This window comes from Ambystoma mexicanum, chromosome 6p (assembly GCF_040938575.1).
Source record: "Ambystoma mexicanum isolate Mex_15411 chromosome 6p, UKY_AmexF1_1, whole genome shotgun sequence".
NCBI lineage: Eukaryota > Metazoa > Chordata > Amphibia > Caudata > Ambystomatidae > Ambystoma > Ambystoma mexicanum.
Genome location: NC_090935.1, coordinates 772757366 through 772777659, shown reverse-complemented (window position 1 = coordinate 772777659; position 20294 = coordinate 772757366). Strand labels below are relative to the sequence as shown.

At 45.0% G+C, this 20294-nt stretch overlaps 1 protein-coding gene across 1 annotated transcript in view; it reads right to left on the bottom strand.

Moving 5' to 3' along the window:
• The window catches only part of FAM81B (family with sequence similarity 81 member B), a 627314-nt gene that overhangs the window by 98468 nt on the left and 508552 nt on the right, over nt 1-20294 (bottom strand). The window contains exon 7 of the mRNA XM_069627645.1: nt 348-483. Within this exon, the coding sequence (XP_069483746.1) occupies nt 348-483 (136 nt within the window). The remainder of the gene's footprint in view (nt 1-347; nt 484-20294) is intronic.

Sequence of the window (20294 nt, the reverse complement as noted above, 5' to 3'; positions counted from 1 at the left end):
ACTCCCATTACTTGTCTGGAGACAGCATTATTTAGCAAAATATGGAAACGACTATTTAACATTAATAGCTACAAATTCTGCTTGGCAACAGCCTTAAGACCAATACAATATGTACTCAAGCACTGTATAGGAAACCCTAGAGATTTTGCAAACATGTATTATGGCGTTTACAGGTTTGGTGTGATGCAACCTGTGTTGATTAGGGCCACCCTTTCCATGTCCCCTAATGGGATATATGATATGATATTTTATTTATATCATGTTCGTACACACGTGTTTCAGAGCATGGACACAGAACATCGGTCCGAGTGCATTTACGGGCCTTCTCTTGCAGTGGAACCTCTTACCATTTTCTCCTTTATGGTGTTAAGGAGCTGATCCGAGTATAGGGCCTGGTCCTGCTCCGTTCTCTGAAACTGGCTTTCCGTCCACTTTCGCTGATTCTGAATTTGGCCACGGAGGTCTGTGAGACAATTTACCAGCCTAAAATTAAGACCAAAAGAACATATTTTATTATTAGTGTTCTGTCTCATCTCAACTCGGTTGTTCAAGCTCTAGAAATACATTCCACACAGCTAATTTCCTCAGGTGATAAAGGGCCATCAGAAAGACCGCAAAATTATTCTATTGTGTGCAGCAACTGGATTAGGACCTGTCAAAAATGCTTAAGCCTCAATGATATCAACGCTACTGTATTTAATGAAATGTTTTAAAGATTTCCACACATGTAATCTGTCCATTTAACAACATTTTACAAACAAATATTCATCACTTAATGAATGACATTTTTACGGTGTGTGATAATGCACTGCTGGCATTTTCCTGCTGTCGTAAGTGCATGGTATGCTTTTCTGGTGTGTATGTTGACTCAAGGCAGGCCCACTGTGCCTAGGAGGTTGAGATAATTGTTAAGCTCGTTAAAAAAGCAGACACTGAAAAATCGAGAAAATGAAGTTCCACCTTGTTATTAAGCCCTTTATTGAATGTGTGTGGGCGTTTTGGTATCTGCCTTGGCTTATTCCTCCTGATGAAGAAGTGTGTGCTCAACAAACATTGCTTATTTGTGCCCATTGTAGACCTGAAGACCGATTTTGATATTGATGATTTTCAAAACCCCAGGTGCCCCTATGTGCCCCCAGAAAGGACATGGTAATGCCATCCTGGCGGCACAGAGCACCTCTCAGGAAGGAAGGGAGCGGTCAGGATTCAGCAAGGCCCCGCTTCCTGTTGGGGCTTGTGTGAAGGATCTGAATACGCTTCTGCGCTAGGCAGGCAGAGCCGCCAGGGCGCTGTGCCGCGTCATCCAAGCATTCTTTTTCACATATGATGTCATGATGCCAGGCCAGTCTGAAAGTGTGCTGCCGTTTTGTGTTCAGAGACATTTTAGAGTACCGTTCAGGGACACAGGAGAGAGAGATAATGTACAATTAATATAAATGAAATCAAAATGATTGCATTAGGTCTTGCCAGAAGCAGTGGTCAAATTGTACGAAAAGAAGTAGTGGAATGATGTTCCCTGCTGGCCTGTCCCCGCTTCCCATAAACTCCATCACCATGCCCCCGCCCATGCACAATCCAAACCCCCAAACACACACACCGGCTATTTAAGGGAACGTTCAGTGCAGTGCAACTTCCAACTTCTTCTGACACCTTTATTTTAAAACTAAACCATTCCGGAACGGTTTCTTTTGACATTAAAAGTATAGGAACAGTAAAACCTTTATTTATTTTTTTAAGTAGAACAGCACCGCTCCCGCCTACTTCAACCACTGGCCAGAAGGTTTAATACAACATTACTCATAGTAGTTACTTAGGAGTTTGTTCCTCTGGTTTAAATGGGATGCACAATAGGCCTATTCTTCTTCTTCACACAAATGAGACGTGTCCCCATACAAAGAGGAGACCTAATGTTTGCTGCCAGCTGAGTGTGCAGTGCATGGGCCGTGTATCATGCTCCTACCTACGCTGAAGATGATCACGAGATGGTAGGCCTTCTTTTAACCATTTGGAGGGATAAAGAGTATGTTATGTTCTGTCATCATATCTTGTAAAGCGCACGGTCGCCCGAAGGCATCATGGTGCTGGGGAGAGCAAGAACAGAAGCATAGCAAAATCAAAACAAGTGTGTTTAAACCTTCTTTCTGAACTCCAAGTAATTAGGAGTTCGTTTGATGACAAGCAGAAGGCTATTCCACAAGGCAGCTGCAGCGACGGAAAACGCCCGACCACCCACCAAGTCGCGGTTGTATTTAGGCAGAGCGGAGACTGCAGGCGGGATGGCAGCGGGTAAATTTGGCTTGGAGATATTAAGCTCCTTGACCATGAAGGGCCCGGTGAACAAACTCCACCCGCTGGGCCACCGGGAGCCAGTGAAGAGACCGCAACACTGGGGAGATGTGAGCACCATAAGGAGTATCAGTGGTTACCCGGGCAGCCAGATTTTGCAGCTGTTGCAGCCGTTTAATCAGGCTCTTGGGTTGGGCTAAATATAGGGAATTGCAATAGTCTGTCCGGGATAGTACTAAAGCTGCTACCACCGGGGGGCGCAGTGGAGCTGGGATCAGAGGCAGTACCTTCCTCAGCATTTTAAGTTGGAAATGACCATAGCTCATGCAATGCAAGGTTCCTGCGCTTCCTGCTTGATGCCAACATAACCTAGCCAGTATATGGGTAGGCCTTGCCTTGCTGCCTGCCATCATAACCTAGCCAATGCATGGCGGCCCTCAACTGAAGCAAACATGGCAGTATTCGTGTCTGATGGGATTCAAATGAAGACAAAGACTTAACCACCATGGTTGGCATTCCATTCATTAACAGCAAACTTCCAGGGTATGGTTCGGCAGTAACCTGAGCATGCAGTGATATGTACCGAACTTCATGCCTAGGTAATAAGGTACATGAACAATGCATTCATAAATGTATCATTAATATGCAATTCAGGGGGTGCAACCATTAACTAATGGGCAACTCATTGAAGAAATGCTTAACAACACATCAGTAGTTTAACACCAATGACAAATTATTGTGTCACGTACAAACCACCACCTGCTCAGGGATTAGTCTATACAGAATGAGTGATTCGCCAGTGATGAAGCAGCAATCCCACTTGGTTGTGTCTAAGTTGGAAGTCTTCGGAGATCCTCAATGATCCCCTTTCAATGTGTCTGTTAAGTCTTGTCTATGGGCCTCATTACGAGGTCGTCAGTAAAATCCGCAGGCGGGCGGCAGGCTTCCACTGACCCCGTAACACTGTTTCAGCCTCCCAAAATCCCGGTGCCACCAGGATATCATGAGCGGCAGCGGAATGGTAAATCCCCATTCCAGTGGAGGCCCATAGGACTCTGCGGGAATGGGGTCACTGAAGCACGGACGCCATTTCTAATGGTGCCAGTGATTCAGTTAAAAAAGTCAGGCCTGCCGGGAGTTATGTGCCCCTACCGGCAACCTTGTAGTTTGGCGGTCCGGGAAGGGTGCTGGTATGTTGCTACCGGCACCCTTATTTCCGGACTACCAAACTTGTAATGAGGCCCTATGTCCCAGTTGTGAAACGCGCCAGTAACAGCCAGTGGCCTTATAATCTGTATGCGCCACCCCCTTCCCCTCAGGTATGGTATCCTTTCACATTCCTAAAGGTGTAGTCATTGAAGACTGTTTAAAACATTAGTGCTGCTCTTCAGAATATGAAATTAATAACGTGTGATGAATCAACTTCCAGGTACCAGTGGTCCAGGGATGAATATCAGTTTCTAAACAAATCAATCAGCCCCACACCTCTAGTACACCGAAGGGATCCGAACAGATTGGAAACACGCACATTATAAAACTCCTTGTTCAATTTTGGTAATGTGGACTGAACGGCAGGCTTATCTCTGCATGGACGTGGATCGGGAATAGGACGAAATGTCCAAATAAAAATTACCGACCCCACCAAAAGACCTAAAACACACACCACAAAAAATTCCAACTACCAAAAGTTCCAACTTTTCGAGGTATGTGTTTAGGTGTTTTGGTGGGGTCGGTATGAAATCTATTTTTTTAAAAAGGCTGCAGGAGGCTGGGGGGTGTCGAGGGGCTTGACTGGATCGAACATGTCCTTTAAGGCGGATGCTGATTTATGCTTGTTGATGCACCCCTCCTAGCTTTTTCACTGGGCTTGTGATGTCCTTTAAGGCAGACGGCCCAAAGCTGAGGAGAGTGTTGCAGGCAACGGCCTTGTCATTGGTTTGGTTCAGATAGTCTCCGGCACTGCCCACCTAGGAAGCTTGCATGCAGAGCCTAGCAGGGCATGCTGTGTGCTAGCTGGCTGCTGGTTCGGGAGCTGCTGAGGCTCCTCTGGATTCAGTAATTCGTCTGTTCCTTGGGAGATGTTTAGGGGAGGGATATTGCTTCCCTCTTTGGAAATCCTGGCCTTCCTAGACTGGCAGGAGCTGTTAGGCAGACTCTACCTTCAGCCAGGGTCCAAATTAGTTCTTCTCGTTACTTCTTGCAAAGGCTTCAGATGATCTGCCCAAAAGAAAGGCTTGACTCTCTTTTAAAGTCAAATGGTCCCCAGTGATTGGTGTAGGCTAAGCCTACCTTAATGAATCAATCCTTGGTCCCCACCAACAATCTCCTGTATGCATGAGGTCATAACCACAGTGCTTTGCAACAGAAAATGTAAAGGGGTAAAAACATGTAATACCCACCTTCCTGCCGTAGATAAAAGGGTCTCTCTAGTTAATTGAGCTCTCTGTTTCCTGATTAAAGTGGCATGTTTCACTTGAAGCTGCAGCGGGACCAGACCTTTGGTCTCTGCCAAACCACATACTGGTACCTTCTGAATGGAGTCTGCGGGGATGACTACTGTAAGTAAATAGTTCCAAACATAACATGTCACTGCCCTTGATACCGAGAGGCGGGAGCTGGCCTCAGGTTGACATACCAAAGGTTGTTAAACTCTGCAGCCAGGCCCCATTCTGTTTGAAGAATACTCTATTAGGATGTAAATTAGGTTAATTGCTGTCACCACCAACAGAGGGTAAACAAACGGACATGACGGATCCATGGAGCCTTTGATAGTTAATTAGGCTGGCCATGGCAGGTGGAAGGTTTTGGCCCTCCCCCTTCTGAGATGCATAATGTACTCTACCTGTCAGATCCCAACTAAATATGACAGGGAGGACTGCCCCTGTAGGCTGTGTACACCCAGAGCACACAGGTCTGCGCGGATTAGCCCCACACATTTTCCAGAGGTTGGCCTACTATCATTAAATTTAATTTAAAAGTTAAAAAAAGCCCAGGTGACTGCACACCCACCGTGCGGATGGTTGAATTCCTCAAATAACGCAAAATAAACTGTCATTTATTTATGAGACAGTTCATCTTTTATACATTATAAATCCATTAGAATTACAATCTGGGATAGAGAGATTTTGTTTTATCCAGGTCGACTGTTACATATTTGCCTAGCCTTATGGTTTTACGTCTCAATGCAAAATTTGAAAACTGAACAAGTACCCTGACGTAGAAAATCCACTTCTAGACGTGTATCATAGATTTCTCCCTTGCAGATGCACATTTAGGCCATGAATGAATCCAGTCTGTAATACTTCCTAGCCCAATTGCAGCACATCCCTGATTCCTGAAGGCATGCATTGCCATTGCACATCCGCATCAGGGGCCTCAGGGCTCTTCTGTAATAAAGAGAGGTCGCTGTGCCTCCTAATGTAAATCAACATCTGCGCCTGCTACTGTTTTATCTGTCCAGCCACTGCATCTGTCTGCTACTCTCTGCTGGTGCCAACACCCATGCTACCTTTTGGCTGACTGCTGTCTAGTTCCTCCCTCCCTCATCCCCTCCTGTTTCCCCTACTCTTCTCCTTGCCCTTTCGCAGTTCCTCACAATGCCTCTCCCCTCCAAATCCTGTGCCTTGCTCCGTCCTCTTCCCACTACTCTCTGAGCCTTGGACCGTACCATCATGGTCAGTCCGAGGGTGCCCAGGCCTTCCTGTCCCTGTGGACGAGGCACTGGTCCTCATCTGTCACCTCAATGGAATCCCAATTACTCAATTAGCCTCCGAACCCCTCCTGAATATCCTTATCCACCCTGATGTGCCTCAATCTCTTGGGCCCCTGCTTGAAGCAACAGGATCCTCCTAGACTTTGTGTTCCTGTCTTCCCCTCTGGATCCTTACAGATGGACATGCACATGGAGGGTAACTAAACTGGGAGTGCAGAGTGAATGGGGATTGCCATGTTGGAAGTTCATATATGGGTTCTGAACAGGGGTTCCAACAGTTACATTTGGAGAGTGTAAGCTGGCATGGAGGGATGTGCCAGTGTCTTCCTGGCAAATATCTACCATTAAACCTACAAGTAACTTACCTGCCGGTCCGGGTGTTGGTTTCTGGTACCACGTTATTTCACTGGCGAGGAGCATGGGATCCTGTCGAGGAGGGGGCAGTTGTTGAGTCCAGGAACATTGCCCTTCATGTACCCATGTCCCATGGGTGATGCCAGTTATGTTTGCTCTTGGTTTCCTGAGCTGGGGACAGCGGCTCAGCAGCCCGGGTGGTGCTGAGCTCGAGTGTCCAGGTGTTTAGGAGTGGAGCTGAACTGCACATAATGCTGTGTGCAGGGCGAGGGGGTGCTGTGGAGAAGGTGCCTCTTTGAAGTCCCCGAGGTGTCAGGGCAAGAGTTCATTGGGCTCCCTAGGAGGGGGGAGCTGTTCGACACACAGTTCGGTGTGTGGATTGGAGTGTGCCCGTAGTGAGGTGCTCCAGTTGTGGAATTGCCCCAGTAATCTTGGCCCTGGTGATGAGGATCTGGCACCACTCTCCATCAGGCTGGGTGGCGCTCAGTGAAGGGGTCCCTGTTCCTGCATAGCATCCTGTCTGGTGCTGCGCATTTGGTGCCCGTGACGCAGGACTGCAAGGGAAGAGATTTGCACTTAGTGCTAAGCCGGAGAGAAAGTGCGGATGCAGTAAAGGAGTTGGCCCATGGCGGCCTGTGGCCAGGAGGTGTCTGGCAGACAAGGAGCACACTTCAGAGTGCTGTGTGTGTACTGGAGCCGTGGTGAACTAGTGGCTGTGTCGAGGCTGCAGGTGGGTTCGGGTCCTCGGAGTCATGGACTCCAGGAGAGTTGCTGAGTTTGAGGCGCAACAGCGATGTGGCCTCAGTGGAGCCGAGAGTGAAGTGATGAAGTCATCTATTTGCGTTCCAGCGTGAGTATTTGCATATTAATGCCAACGTTTTGTACCATGCGCATATGTGTCATCTGTCTCGTGCGTGGCATGGGTTGTGCCTGGTGTGGTGAGTGGGCATTGTGGATGATACTTGGGCCTTGTGTATTATACCTACCTTAAATGACCAGGGGTTCCACAGTGTAGTATGGTAGCCTGGCTTGCGCTTGGGGTCCCATATGTTGTGCACAGTGTGGTTTTGACAAGCAGTCCGGTATTGTGAGGTTGAACTGTGGTTGGTGCAGTCTGGCAGGGGCTTGGGGCCCTGACGATTTGGCGTTTAGTAGTTTGGTTGCAATCTTAGGGTACTTTAGTGTCATTTGATGGTGTGTTGCTGGTGCTGGAAGCTTGGTTTCTGTCAGGGGTCCCATATCTGTTAATTGCTCCCTGTGGGCAGTCTTTTCAGGGAAAGGGGGGTCCTGAGTTTGATGGTGACGGTTTAGCAGAGACTAGGGGTCCTGGCTGTGTAGAGGTGTACTGCAGGTGCAGCTGTGGCGGGCTGTGGTGCAGGTTAGCAGGGACAAGGGGTCCTGGGTGGTAATGGTGTACTGCAGGTGCGGCTGGGTGGGCTGCGGTGCAGGTTGGCAAGGACTCTGGGTCTTGGGTGTGCGGTTGGTGTACTGCTGTAGGCAGTTAGCAGGGACCTGGGGGTCTCATGGTGTGGTGGTTTAAGGAGTATATTTGGCGCTATTGAGGTTGAGAGTGGTTTCTGATGGCGTTTGCGTGTGCTTGTTATGAGAGCTGTTGTGGACTGATGTTATTGGTGATGTGATTGTTGTTGCTCTCTGTTGAGCTGGGATAGTGCCCCAGAGGTGACAGCCCTGGTGCCCTAGGGTGGAAGGTTGTTGGTGCACGGAAGGTTTAGTGTGTTAGTGTAATGTACTTTTGGAGAACGCTGGGGCGTGGCATGCCCTAGGTTTCAAGGGGCAGCTTGAAACAGGTGGAGTGCGTGTTTAGTTATTTTTGTTGTGGTCTTGTGGGGCCGGAGTGGGGTTTGAGTGTATTCTTCTTCGGGACAAATAAAGTGCAGGTTCTTTTGTACAATTGTGTTTGTTGGCAAGGTTAGGGTGCAGATTCTTGGGGTGCCACGTAGGTTTATGGTTGGGCGTGGTTTTGGTGGTAAGTGAGGCGCAGTGTCTTTAGTGTTGTTTTAGGTTGGTTGGCATTCAGTCTTTTTAGTGGTATGGTGTGTTTGTTTTGGGGTTGTGAGCGAGCTCCAGGTGGACAGTGTTTTCTAGGTATATGAGTGGTGTCCATTTGGGGGTCTGTTCTGTTGTGTTGGTGCATTTACGTACTGGCCACACATATATGTGGGGCTATTGTTCTGGTCTGGGTGAAAGTATTAGAGTTGTGAGATCCTACTTGTTTTCAGAAATGTAAGGAGGGAGAAGTGTTGTAATGTTGTAGTGTATCTCTGCGTGCTGGTGACATCACTGGCACTGGAATGCTGTGATGTCAGTGAGTGTAATGTGCTATGTGTTATGTTCTGAACAGGGGTTCCAACAGTTACAGTTGGAGAGTATAAGCTGGCATGGAGGGACGTGCAGGTGTCTTCCTGGCAACTATCTACCAATAAACCTACAAGTAACTTACCTGCTGGTCCGGGTGTTGGTTTATGGTACCACGTTATTTCACACATCCCCGGAGACCCTTTCGCATCAGAGGCCTCGGGGCTCTTTTGTAATAAAGAGGTCGCTGTGCCCAGGGACATCTTAAGCACTTTTGGGGCCCTGGGCACGGACATCTTTGGGGCCCCCTCCACAAAAGCAAAGAAATTAAGGGATCAAGAATACTGGTCGCGCCCCCACCCCATACCCGTCACGCTCACAACCTATAGGTTGACATGCTGTCTTGCAGCATAATAAATATGTGTACTCCCTTTAAGTCCCCTTACCCTCTTCATTCTTGCTCTAATCAGAATAACAAGCAAGTAGCATTTGAAGACCAACAGAAGCAGTCTACAATGGGGTTACTGTTCTAGTACATACATGATACTTTTTATCAATAACATCCAGGAAGGTAGATGCAGGAACGTATGTAAAAGGTATATGTAACCCATAATAGGCAGATAACTCACATTAGCTGCTTCACAGAATGCAAACGTGTTCATGCATGGATAGAGACCACCAATTGTAAGGAAGGAGAAAGCTACACATACCGTAGCATAGATAGTGGAGGAAGATTAGAAGTTACCAGGAAGGTGTCTTTATCCAGACAGACTGGGATTAGAAGTGGGATATGGTTTTCAAATAGTGTTGCCATTAGAGATCAAAGGATCAAGGTGTGCGATATAAATATGCTCACTATTAATACAATGAAACCATGAATAATGCTTTTATGAAGATCATACTATGAGAAGGAAATCACTCAGAAGGGCTGACAATTTTGAAACGTTTGGGACTGGCAATATTGAGAGGTTCGGCAATACAAAAGTAAATGAGATGCTCAGGAGCATACATTGGTTAAGGGGTGAAGCAGTGAAGCTGGGATTTGTGCCAATTCTGCAATTTCTGCATTTGACCACTTTCTTTTCCAGTTCTTACCATGAACTAAAACAATCTCATTTGATTAGAAAACAGACTTGGAAAGTACACAAACCACATTACCAAACATGACCATTTTTAAACAAATATTATAGATGGGTGTTATGCAAAATGGGAATGATTCGAGTGTCATTCTCTCCATCATCAAGGGAAATATATAAGAACCTGCATACCAATCGATGTAAATTAACACATTTAATTTGGGTTTGTCTTTTATATTTTAAAGCTTTAAATGCTTCCAAAACAATGACTTGTGACATTTTAATTTATAAACGTGCATACAAACCTTTGACTTTAACCAAAAAGCAAACCGTTGTTTGTGTCAAACAAGCAGACCTTAAAATATACTTGCCTGAGGCTTGCAACATATGGTCCGCTCTCTTCTGTCTACCAACCCTTCCACCCAAATGGCCTACATAAGAAGAAAGATCAAGTAATGGGCTAAACGATACCGGCAGCATGTAAGAAGGCAAACCTCACAGAAGACAGCACAGTAATGTACAATATATTAGATGATTTGACCAGGATCTCTGTATCATCTGCTGGCAAATCCAGGATACAAACATGAACGCTGTCGTTCCATAGTCTTCAATTTTGATACTTATTCACCTCTTGGAGTAACAGTTTATGCCATCATTAGAGGCGATTGCCTAGGTTTTACAACAACCCATCTGAACAAACCAATTTCTAGACCTTCACCATACGGATGATATGCTAGTTTTTATAGCAACCCCTATCTGGTACAGGTACATTGCTGATAATAGCAGATGTTGTTCTGCAAAACCAAGTACATATGCAGGCATAGGAAAGGCTCAGCCAGCCTTGCTGGAATGTGATATTCGATTTTTGCATATGAACACATATCTCTGCAATGGATGCTTGACACACTGAGCTAACTTCTTAACCATTGTGGCACTCACTTTATCAATATGTATTTCTCCATTGCCTATTGCACATTTCCCACAGAAAGGAAAGAATGCTACAGAGTGGTGCCATGAGCAGATGTTGTTCTGCAAAACCAAGTACATATGCAGGCATAGGAAAGGCTCAGCCAGCCTTGCTGGAATGTGATATTCGAATTTTGCATATGAACACATATCTCTGCAATGGATGCTTCACACACTGAGCTAACTTCTTAACCATTGTGGCACTCACTTTATCAATATGCATTTCTCCATTGCCTATTGCACATTTCCCACAGAAAGGAAAGAATGCTACAGAGTGGTGCCATGAGCAGATGTTGTTCTGCAAAACCAAGTACATATGCAGGCATAGGAAAGGCTAAGCCAGCCTTGCTGGAATGTGATATTCGAATTTTGCATATGAACACATATCTCTGCAATGGATGCTTCACACACTGAGCTAACTTCTTAACCATTGTGGCACTCACTTTATCAATATGTATTTCTCCATTGCCTATTGCACATTTCCCACAGAAAGGAAAGAATGCTACAGAGTTGTGCCATGAGGAACACACAATGTATATCACAGTGAACACAGAAAGCAATGCATGATGAATTGATCAAGGCAGAATGCACTTGCCAAAACAGAAAGGTAATGGGTCTAGAGCCTCAGCAGACCCCCATAAAATATCCTAACGCGTGCTATTTATGACTGGTGAACAATGGAATATCACTTCTTCAGATCAGCTAGCCTTGTGGGGCCCCCTCCAAAGTGGGGGCCCTGGGCAAGTGCCCCTTTTGCCTTCCCATAAAAACGTCTCTGGCTGTGCCCCCTAATGTAATTCAACATCTGCGCCTGCTACTGTTTTATCTGTCCAGCCACTGCATCTGTCTGCTACTCTGCTGGTGCCAACACCTATGCTACCTTTTGGCTGACTGCTGTCCAGTTCCTCCTCGCTCATCCCCTCCTGGTTCCCCTACTCTTCTCTTTGCCCTTTCGCAGTTCCTCATCCTGCGTCCAAATCATGTGCCTTGCTCCCTCCTGTTCCCACTCCTCTCTGAGCCTTGGACGTAATATCATGGTCAGTACGAGGGTGCCCAGGCCTTCCTGTCCCTGTGGACGGGTACTGGTCCTCATCTGCCACCTCAATGGAATCCCAATTACTCACTCAGCCCCCGAACCCACCCTGAATATCCTTATCCACCCTGATGTGCCTCAATCTCTTGGGCCCCTGCTTGAACCAACAGGATCCTCCTAGGCTTTGTGTTGCTGCCTTCCCCTGTGGATCCTTACAGATGGACGTGCACACGGAGGGCAGCCAAACTGGGACGCAGAGTGAATGGGGATTGCCATGGGAGCTGAATGTTACACTAGAGCTCAAACTACTTGCTAGTGTGTGCCTCATCCAGAATCAGCTCGGTTGGTCATATTGTGCTGCAGCCCAAAGGGTGTGGGGGGCTTTGTGGATTCTTGCTCCAATATGGAAAAGCTGCTCCCTTGTATAATGACAAGGATCCGGACCAGGAATTTGTATAGTGAAGATCTCAGATACCATGTAACGTGATGCGTAAGGCTGGGAGCATTGTCCCTCTTACGACTAACCTACCCTCCCTCTCCCCACACTCCACCCAGTCATCTACATCTCCTTAGCACACTCCTTTGTGCAACTTGAAATTCACCTCCTCTCCAACCTATCATCCACGGTTCCTCTCATGCTAACCCACCCCCATTTATGCTTACCCTCAACCCACCCTTGTGCTTCCCTCTTCTGCACGTACCCTCGCCATGCCACCCTCCTCCCTTACTTTTCCTAACCTAAGGCCCCCATTTACTTCATATACTTCTCACCCCTCTTGTACTTCTGCCTCTACCTACCTGTCGGTCTAGAAAAATGGACACCTCTCACGATTGACGGCATACATATTTTGGTGGCCGAAGGCCAACCGTCTCATGTACATAACGATAGAAATACAGGTTTCCGAGTTTGATCAATGAGCGGCCATTTTGATGTAACAAGAAACGCCATTTTGTTTTCTAACAATTGCTCATTGCTTTCTGTTCAAACTGCTTCGCAGCACATTTTTTGCTTACTCTGCTCGACTGTTAACATTGTTGTCTGAAAGTGAAAGGACAAGGCCGCAAGGCCGCGTGGCTAACAAGGAGTTTGTTGAAACACAACGTAGGCAGCTCCGGAGAGGAATGCCCGACTCCCTCCCGAACGTAGCCTTGAAGGAGAGCCGCAGGGCATTTAATCATTTCACAGCTGCCAGCCAGTCTCGTTATATGGTAGAATATGTTAGAATAAAGCAGCTAAAGGCTTGAATTATGCTCTTCTTACGGCCCCCCTTTCCCGAGTCCTGTAGAGCCTGTCGGCTCCCAGGACACGAATAGCACCTCATAGATAGCAAGGTCTGGAATGTGACTCTTCCCCCGTATGTAGCTCGCTTACAAGAACAGAAGCACTGTGTTCTGTTCAACAAAGAAAAGATGTCTCTACACTTGCAAGGTTGCATATTGTCGCTAGAATAGATATTTGAAGGTGTCATATTCGTCGAAATTGTCCATCATCAAACCGAGTTCAAAGAAACCCAATAAAGGGAGGTGTTAAACATGTCACAGCTGATTGTATGATATGTATTTTGTATATATGTAACTGATGTACGTTATTCGCTCTCTTGCGTCCCTCGAGGTGTAGAGATACACGTCGCGGGATGTGAGACCGAGTTGGCCAACTGAGACTATTTGCTTTGCAATAAACCCTAGCTTTGGGACTACAACCTCGTGTCTGGCGTATCTATCGTGTGTGGTGACTTGCCTTGTTTCCATAACGTGAAGGACCCCTAGGGGCCCCTTTCATACCAACTATCACCCTGTCCTTCTAACCCTCCCACTTCCTTTACCCAACCACCCTTGCCAGGTTTCCCTCCTCCAGGAATGACATCTGTTAATTCCATGCCGACTATCTGCCATTGCATGTATGGCTTGTATGCTTTTTATTGCTTGTAACCCCCTTACACATTGCATGCCTTTTTGCTGTGTAGAAACTAGGTGCACACTGCAATTTAGGGTAGTATCAGAGACAGAGGGTAATATATGCATTTGTCTTGCAAGTCAAAGACCACATAAGCCATCTTCTCTGTACCTGAACAAACTGCAACAATCTGACCCGCCCTCCAGACCTTAATAGGTCATTATCGGGCGATGAATACAAACCCTAACAAGAATCTTCTAAAACTAAAGGTCTTAGGCCTGTGTGATGCAAAAGGGCCTCCTACCCCATTGAGTTCATTCACATATTTACATGACAGTCCATCGTAGATGCAGATGACTATTCGACAGATCACATGACAATTCTCTCTGAACGCTCCTGCCATTTTGAACTTCCAGGTCTAGACCGGTTTTCACCACGTGCCTACAACAGTACTTAGCACAGAGTTCCAGTCAGTACATGAGAAATACACCTAACATGGGCATGAGCCAAGCATACCTAGAGCCAACAGTTAGTCAATTTAAAATACAGTTGAAATGAGAAACCGTTACTTTAGGGAGAAAAAGATAATTCACTGTCATTGAATCAATTGATCTTCATGGCATAATCCATTGGAAAGGGACATCAGAAAATAATATGTGACCACAATATCTTCCATACATGTTGTACTTCCATGTCTTTTATTAAACTAGGCCATTCAGGCCGCCCTTGCCTTGTATACCTCTATTTGTTTTATGTCTCTTTGTTTTCCATGCAGTCTATGTTTTTAATTCAGTTATTCTTCCATGCTATTCTTGACTTCAATATCGTTCATGCTTTACTCGCTGTTCATGCCTTTCATGTCTTAAACGTCTTTAATGCTTTTTATGTCTTCAATGTCTTTTGGATCACCCATGCCACTTATGGCTTTTATACATTATATTGATAGACAAATAATATTTTCCCATTGGAAGAAGTCTTATATTTCACTCTTACTCCATTGTGTAAACACATATCATTCAATTACGTATTATGTTTTAAGACAACAATAGCAGTAATGTATTTATTTATTGTGTGATATAGTTTTATCCAGTAAAACCTTACACACATGCATCAATAAACAAAATTACAGATTATTATTAATATTTTTTTAAACCAAAAGCATTAGTACAAGCTAAAAAGAGAAAAACGGTTAAAACCGGTCCCTTACAAAATTCATCATCGCAATCGCGAGTTGCTCGTTAGGTTCTACAAGGAGAGTCCACCACAAATGTTCATAAGTTAAAAAGGGCCTATTTCTAAAATACGTTTCAAGTATCTCTTTACTGGCATGATATATGATATGATATGGCATTTATAACGCGCCTATACACACGTGTTTCAATGCGCGTCACTTTGTGACAAAGGTCACAAAGTGCAGTGCATTCTATAATTAAATGTTTTAAAGTCTCATTCACCATCATACAGTACTGACAGGATTGATCTAGGTTAGTTAGTTTGCTATGGATCCCCAAGAAATCCTTCGTCAAAAAAAGATTTAATTTCATGCATACCCAAAAATTCCTGAATTTCTTTGCGGGATGTCTAAACAAACATTTCTGCACTCTGTTGTACAATTTGATGTCAAGTACGAAGTGGGTGAACATTTTGTACGATTCTAAAAGAGATCTGTTCGAGATCCAATCACTTTTGTACATTTTCTTTTTAACCCTAGAGGGTGTCTATTCCAGGTCAGACAATGATAGATCGTTAAGCTCAAGGATATTCATGGACCCATTGATTCAACGTAGAGCAGTCTCCTCGAGTGACAGAAACATTAAGTTGTTTGAACAGAGTACCAAATGGGGGAAATATCATACTTCTTATTAACTGTGGTCTGCTCCAAGAGACCATGGCCTCGAGTGAAACCAGGCCCAGAATATGTCGAATCGCGGCCAAGGGAGCACACGGCGGTAGGGAATGAACATGCTTCCAGATCATTGCTTCCACTTTTGAATACAATAGGCCCTCCTCCCATACCTCAGCTCCATAGATCAATCTGGGGACCAACATTTGATTGTACATCTTGATCACTAGGCCAAGAGAGAATCGACCATATTTTTTATCAAAAACTCAAAATTGTGTTGTGTCCGAAACAGCCCTTTAGTTCGAGGGCCTGGTTTGCCAAAACCAGTGATCTCCTGGCTTTGAAGACTATGCCCAAGTATTTAAAGTCAGATACCACCTCCATTTTATTGGGCCGAAAAGAACCAGCAGACATGTGTTCAATAGCATTAATAGTAACTAATTACTTATTAATGTACATACATGAGTTATTTTGAAAATTATATTAGATTAAATCCAAAGTGAACATAAGGCAAATCTAAATGCATTCAATATTGCACTGTAAACTTATACCATCATTCCAAATTATAGAGACACTTATCAAAAAAAATAATACAAAAGTGCAACTTGCAATATTCTGAGCTACAAAATCATGTGAATAGATCAAAATAAATATATGTATATACAATTTTAGAGCGTGGTGAATCTAGTGTAACAGACAGAGACAAGAGCATAACTGAACAGAGGACTGTGTCATAAATGACTATGTCGCAAAAACATAACTCAAAAGACGACTGCATAAAAAAATTTCAACCAATATGACAAAAGCCTTGTTTTAGCATTAAAGAATACATACGCCTTTTTCGGGACTGGGTATACTAAATGAACTCCTCCTTGTTATTTGGCGACAGATAGATCATTTTTCCAAAAGTGATAACTAAAGTAGCTTGCTTTAGGGTAAATCCCAGAGTGTGGCAAACGCTATTTGGGAGGATCAATAGTAGAGGAAAACCACAATGTGGATAAATACTAACGGTTGGTTGAATAAAGGTGGAAAAGCATAGGTATGGATTCAGCCAGTACCCATCTCTCTTGAATGACACATATCTTTAGTCTAGACACAGAAGCTAGATAATTTGAAATAATTAATCTGGTAAATGTATGAACTAAGCACACTGCTTTCTCCTTGTCCTGGAAATAGGAATATGATGTCTCACCTTGAGTCCATTGAACTGATTCACTCAATGTTAAGATCACTTCATTTATGAATTGCATGTTATGGAAACGTACAGTCTTATAACGTGGTAGCTATGACTGGCCAAGGGTTGTTGCCAAGAGTGCAGTTTTAAGCCTATTAGAATGGTGAATACATACCTTAACAATATGTGGCATACTGCAAGGATTTGCTGATAATTATTCTGGAGAATACATGAACATAGTTGTAAGATTAACCTGTGGATACACAAGAGTGGTCTAGAATGGACACTCAATGTTCTTGTTATCATACACACACTATAGAATGTCCACATGTTTTCGAGCATAGAAGTAAAAAATGGCTAAGTTGTAAGTAATGAAGAACCAGCTAACTTACCCAGCTGCACAGACACAGCTCATGAGAACTGGATGCTTTAGGAAACTAATCTGTGTCTGCATGTCTTCCATATGCCTATACATCTCAAGCACAGGAAGTACCTGAGATTTGCAGTGAGGTATTCCCCCTATCAGTTCAGAGCCCTTCCCTTTAACATCCCTTCAGCACCCAGGGTTTCACCAAAATGGTTGCAGCTCACCTCCGGAAGGATACATCCATGTCTTTCCTTACCTGGACAAATGGCTGGTCCGAGTTTGCATCCCCCCACCAGGCGTTGGCACACCTGTACTGCACATGCAGCCTGTTGCACATTGTGGGCTTCTCCCTGAACTTCAAGAATTCTCAGGTTTTGCCATCCCATTCCCTCCAATTTATCAGTATGGTCCTGGACACTCGTTTGGGCAGGGCCCTTCCACCCGAAAACTGAGTGGCATGCATCTTTCAGCAGGTTCATATCTTCCAATGCCAAGAACAGGTTCGGCCTCAGCCTTTCTGTATTTACCGTGCCCCATGGCAACCTGCATTCTGGTAGTGCCAGAGGCCTGGTTGTGCATGAGATAGCTTCAGTGGCAACTCTGTTTTCAGTGGTCACCATTTCAGGGAAATATTTCAGACCTTTTGCGGGTTTCAAGCAATGTTTCTCAAGACCTTGTATGGTGGTCCCTGGGAGACAACCTACTGAAGGGGGCATTGCTCCATCAAGCAATGTTGTCCTCTAATGATAGTAATCACGGATACGTCCTTGAAAGGCTGGGTATGCTCATCTAATGGTGAGAGACTGTAGTCTCCCTTGGACTGTCAGGAACATATAAACCTGCTGAAACGGGGGTGATCTGGCTGTCCCTGGCTTCTTTCCTCCTTGCTATGCAGGGAAAATGTGTGCTAGTCCTGATGGACAACACCGTGGTCATGCCTTTCCTCAACAAGTGAGGGGGTGTTGGGTTGCTGCCTCTATGTAAAGAAGCAATGCGACTGTGGTTCTGAGTTCTGAAGAGCAAAGTTTCTATTGTTCCTATCTTTCTAAGCAGTCCTGTTTTGTAACTTGGGCTGGACACACCTCTTTCTCACTTCCTCTTCTCTACGGTGTCCCTCAAGGTTCTGTACCTGGTCCTCTCCTTTTCTCTCTCTACACTGCCCCACTCTCTCTTATTTCTTCATTTAATCTTTTCTTTCATCTGTACGCAGATGATACACAAATTGTTCTCTCTTTCTTCCTTTAACTCTATTCTGCACTCCACTGCATCAACTTGTCTTTTTGCTGTCCAAAACTGGATGTCTTCTCATTTCCTACACCTCAATCCCTCTAAGACTGAGGTTCTGTTTTTTCCCTGCTTCAACTATTCTGTCTACTCTTCCTCCTACGTCTCCCTTTTTTCCTTTTTCCTCTCTGCCCTTTTCCGCTTCGGCATGCAATTTGGGGGTTATCGTTGATCCTTTGCTTTCCTTTAAACTGTATATCTCTTCTATTGCTCGCTCCTGCGGGTACGCCCTTTTAAACATCTGCGGTGCTCGCCCCTATCTATCATTTCATGCTACTAAACTTCTTCTATTCCACCTGGTCTTTTCTTGTATCGACTACTGCTCTTCTCTTCTTCTTGGCCTTCCTGCCTCACATCTTCTTCCTCTCTGATCTGTTTGTAATTCTTTGGTTCGTTTTTTCCTTCTCTTTACCTTTTTGCTCCTCTAACAAATTCTTCTTTACTGTCTATTTCACTGCTTCCCTTTGAATCATGTCTTCTATAAAAGCATGTCTTCTATAACATTTTCTTTCTTTTGTTTTTAAATGCACTCAAGGCTTGGCTCCTTCTTATCTGTCTTCGCTAGTTTCGTTCTATTCTCCCTCTCAGACCCTCCGACCACAGAATCTGCTTCTTCTCACTGTCCCCAAACCTCCCTGTGCTTCTTCCCATTTCTGATCTTTTGCCTCCTTAGCCCCAAAACACTGGAATTGTCTCTGTCTCTCTCTCTCTCCGTTCTTCTTCAGCTCTTATTTTTCAATCCAACCTGAAAGCTCATCTTCTCTCCCTTCTTTCTTCTTTGTGACTCTGTTTCTCTCCCTTTCCTTCTGTTTTTAGTTCTTTTTTTGCAATATCATGTACATTGTACCGTTTTTTAAAATATTTTGCAAAAAGTGCTTTTGGCGAAAGGCGCTTTATAAATTCAATAAATGAAATGAAAGGAAATGAAGGCACCTCTGACAGCAGCCCATTTCACAAGGTCACAGAACATCATGGTGGCTTCCTTGAGCAGGCATACCTCAGCCTCCTATAAGTGGGAGCTCTGCCAGGAAGTATTTCATGAGATCTTCTTCTGTAGAACTCCTTAGGTGCACCTGTTCGCCTCTAGTGTGGACAGGAATTGTGAGTTATTCTGCTCTAGGGAACATCCTCAGGAGTGAACCCTTGTGGATGCACTGACGATGGAGTGGTACTTTGATCTGCTCCATGTGTGCCTGCCTCTCTCTGTCATCCAGCTTGTTCCCAGGAGGCTACAATTGTTCGGTTCCACATTTATTCTGATATCTGTGCACTGGGCCTGGAGAATGTGGTATCTAGAAGTCCATTTCCCCTCCCTGGTGCCTCTCGAGGAGGGTAGACCAGCTCTCTCAGCCGGAAGGGCGGGCACTCCACCCGTACCTTTACAGCCTAAACCTTCATGATTGGCTGCTGAGATACAAAGAGTGGGAACTGTCAGTTGATGACCTGGATGCACTCTTTCTGCCCGGAGGCAGCTACTAAATCCATCCATGCCTGCAGAGGCCATACATTCTTGACTTGGTGTCGGGAGTGGGGGCTGGATCCTTTTACGTGTCCTGACCCCTCTGTTCTCTTTTGGATTATATGCTTGTTCAGGCCCTGATTGTGGAGAGGTACTTGGCTGCTATTTTGGTCTTTAAGAGAACCCCAGAACAGGGCTCTTTCTTCACAATCTTCACCGCTATGCAGGGTTGTGCAACCAGCTTCCCCATGCCCGTTTGTGGTTAAGAGATTTGATTTAAATGTATTGTTGACTTTCCAGGTGGGTCCGCCATTTGAACCACTGCATTCATGTTTAGATTGCTCACCCTCAAGGTGATCTTCCTGTTAGCCATCACTTCTGCAAGATGGGCAAGCAAGATCCAGGAATTGTCTGTTAAACTAATTTGTGTTCTCCAAAAAAGAAGGGGATGTAGAGAGTGAGACAGTCCTTCCTTCCTAAAGTAGTCTCAGATGTCCATGTCTCTCAGAAATTCTATCTTCCTGTTT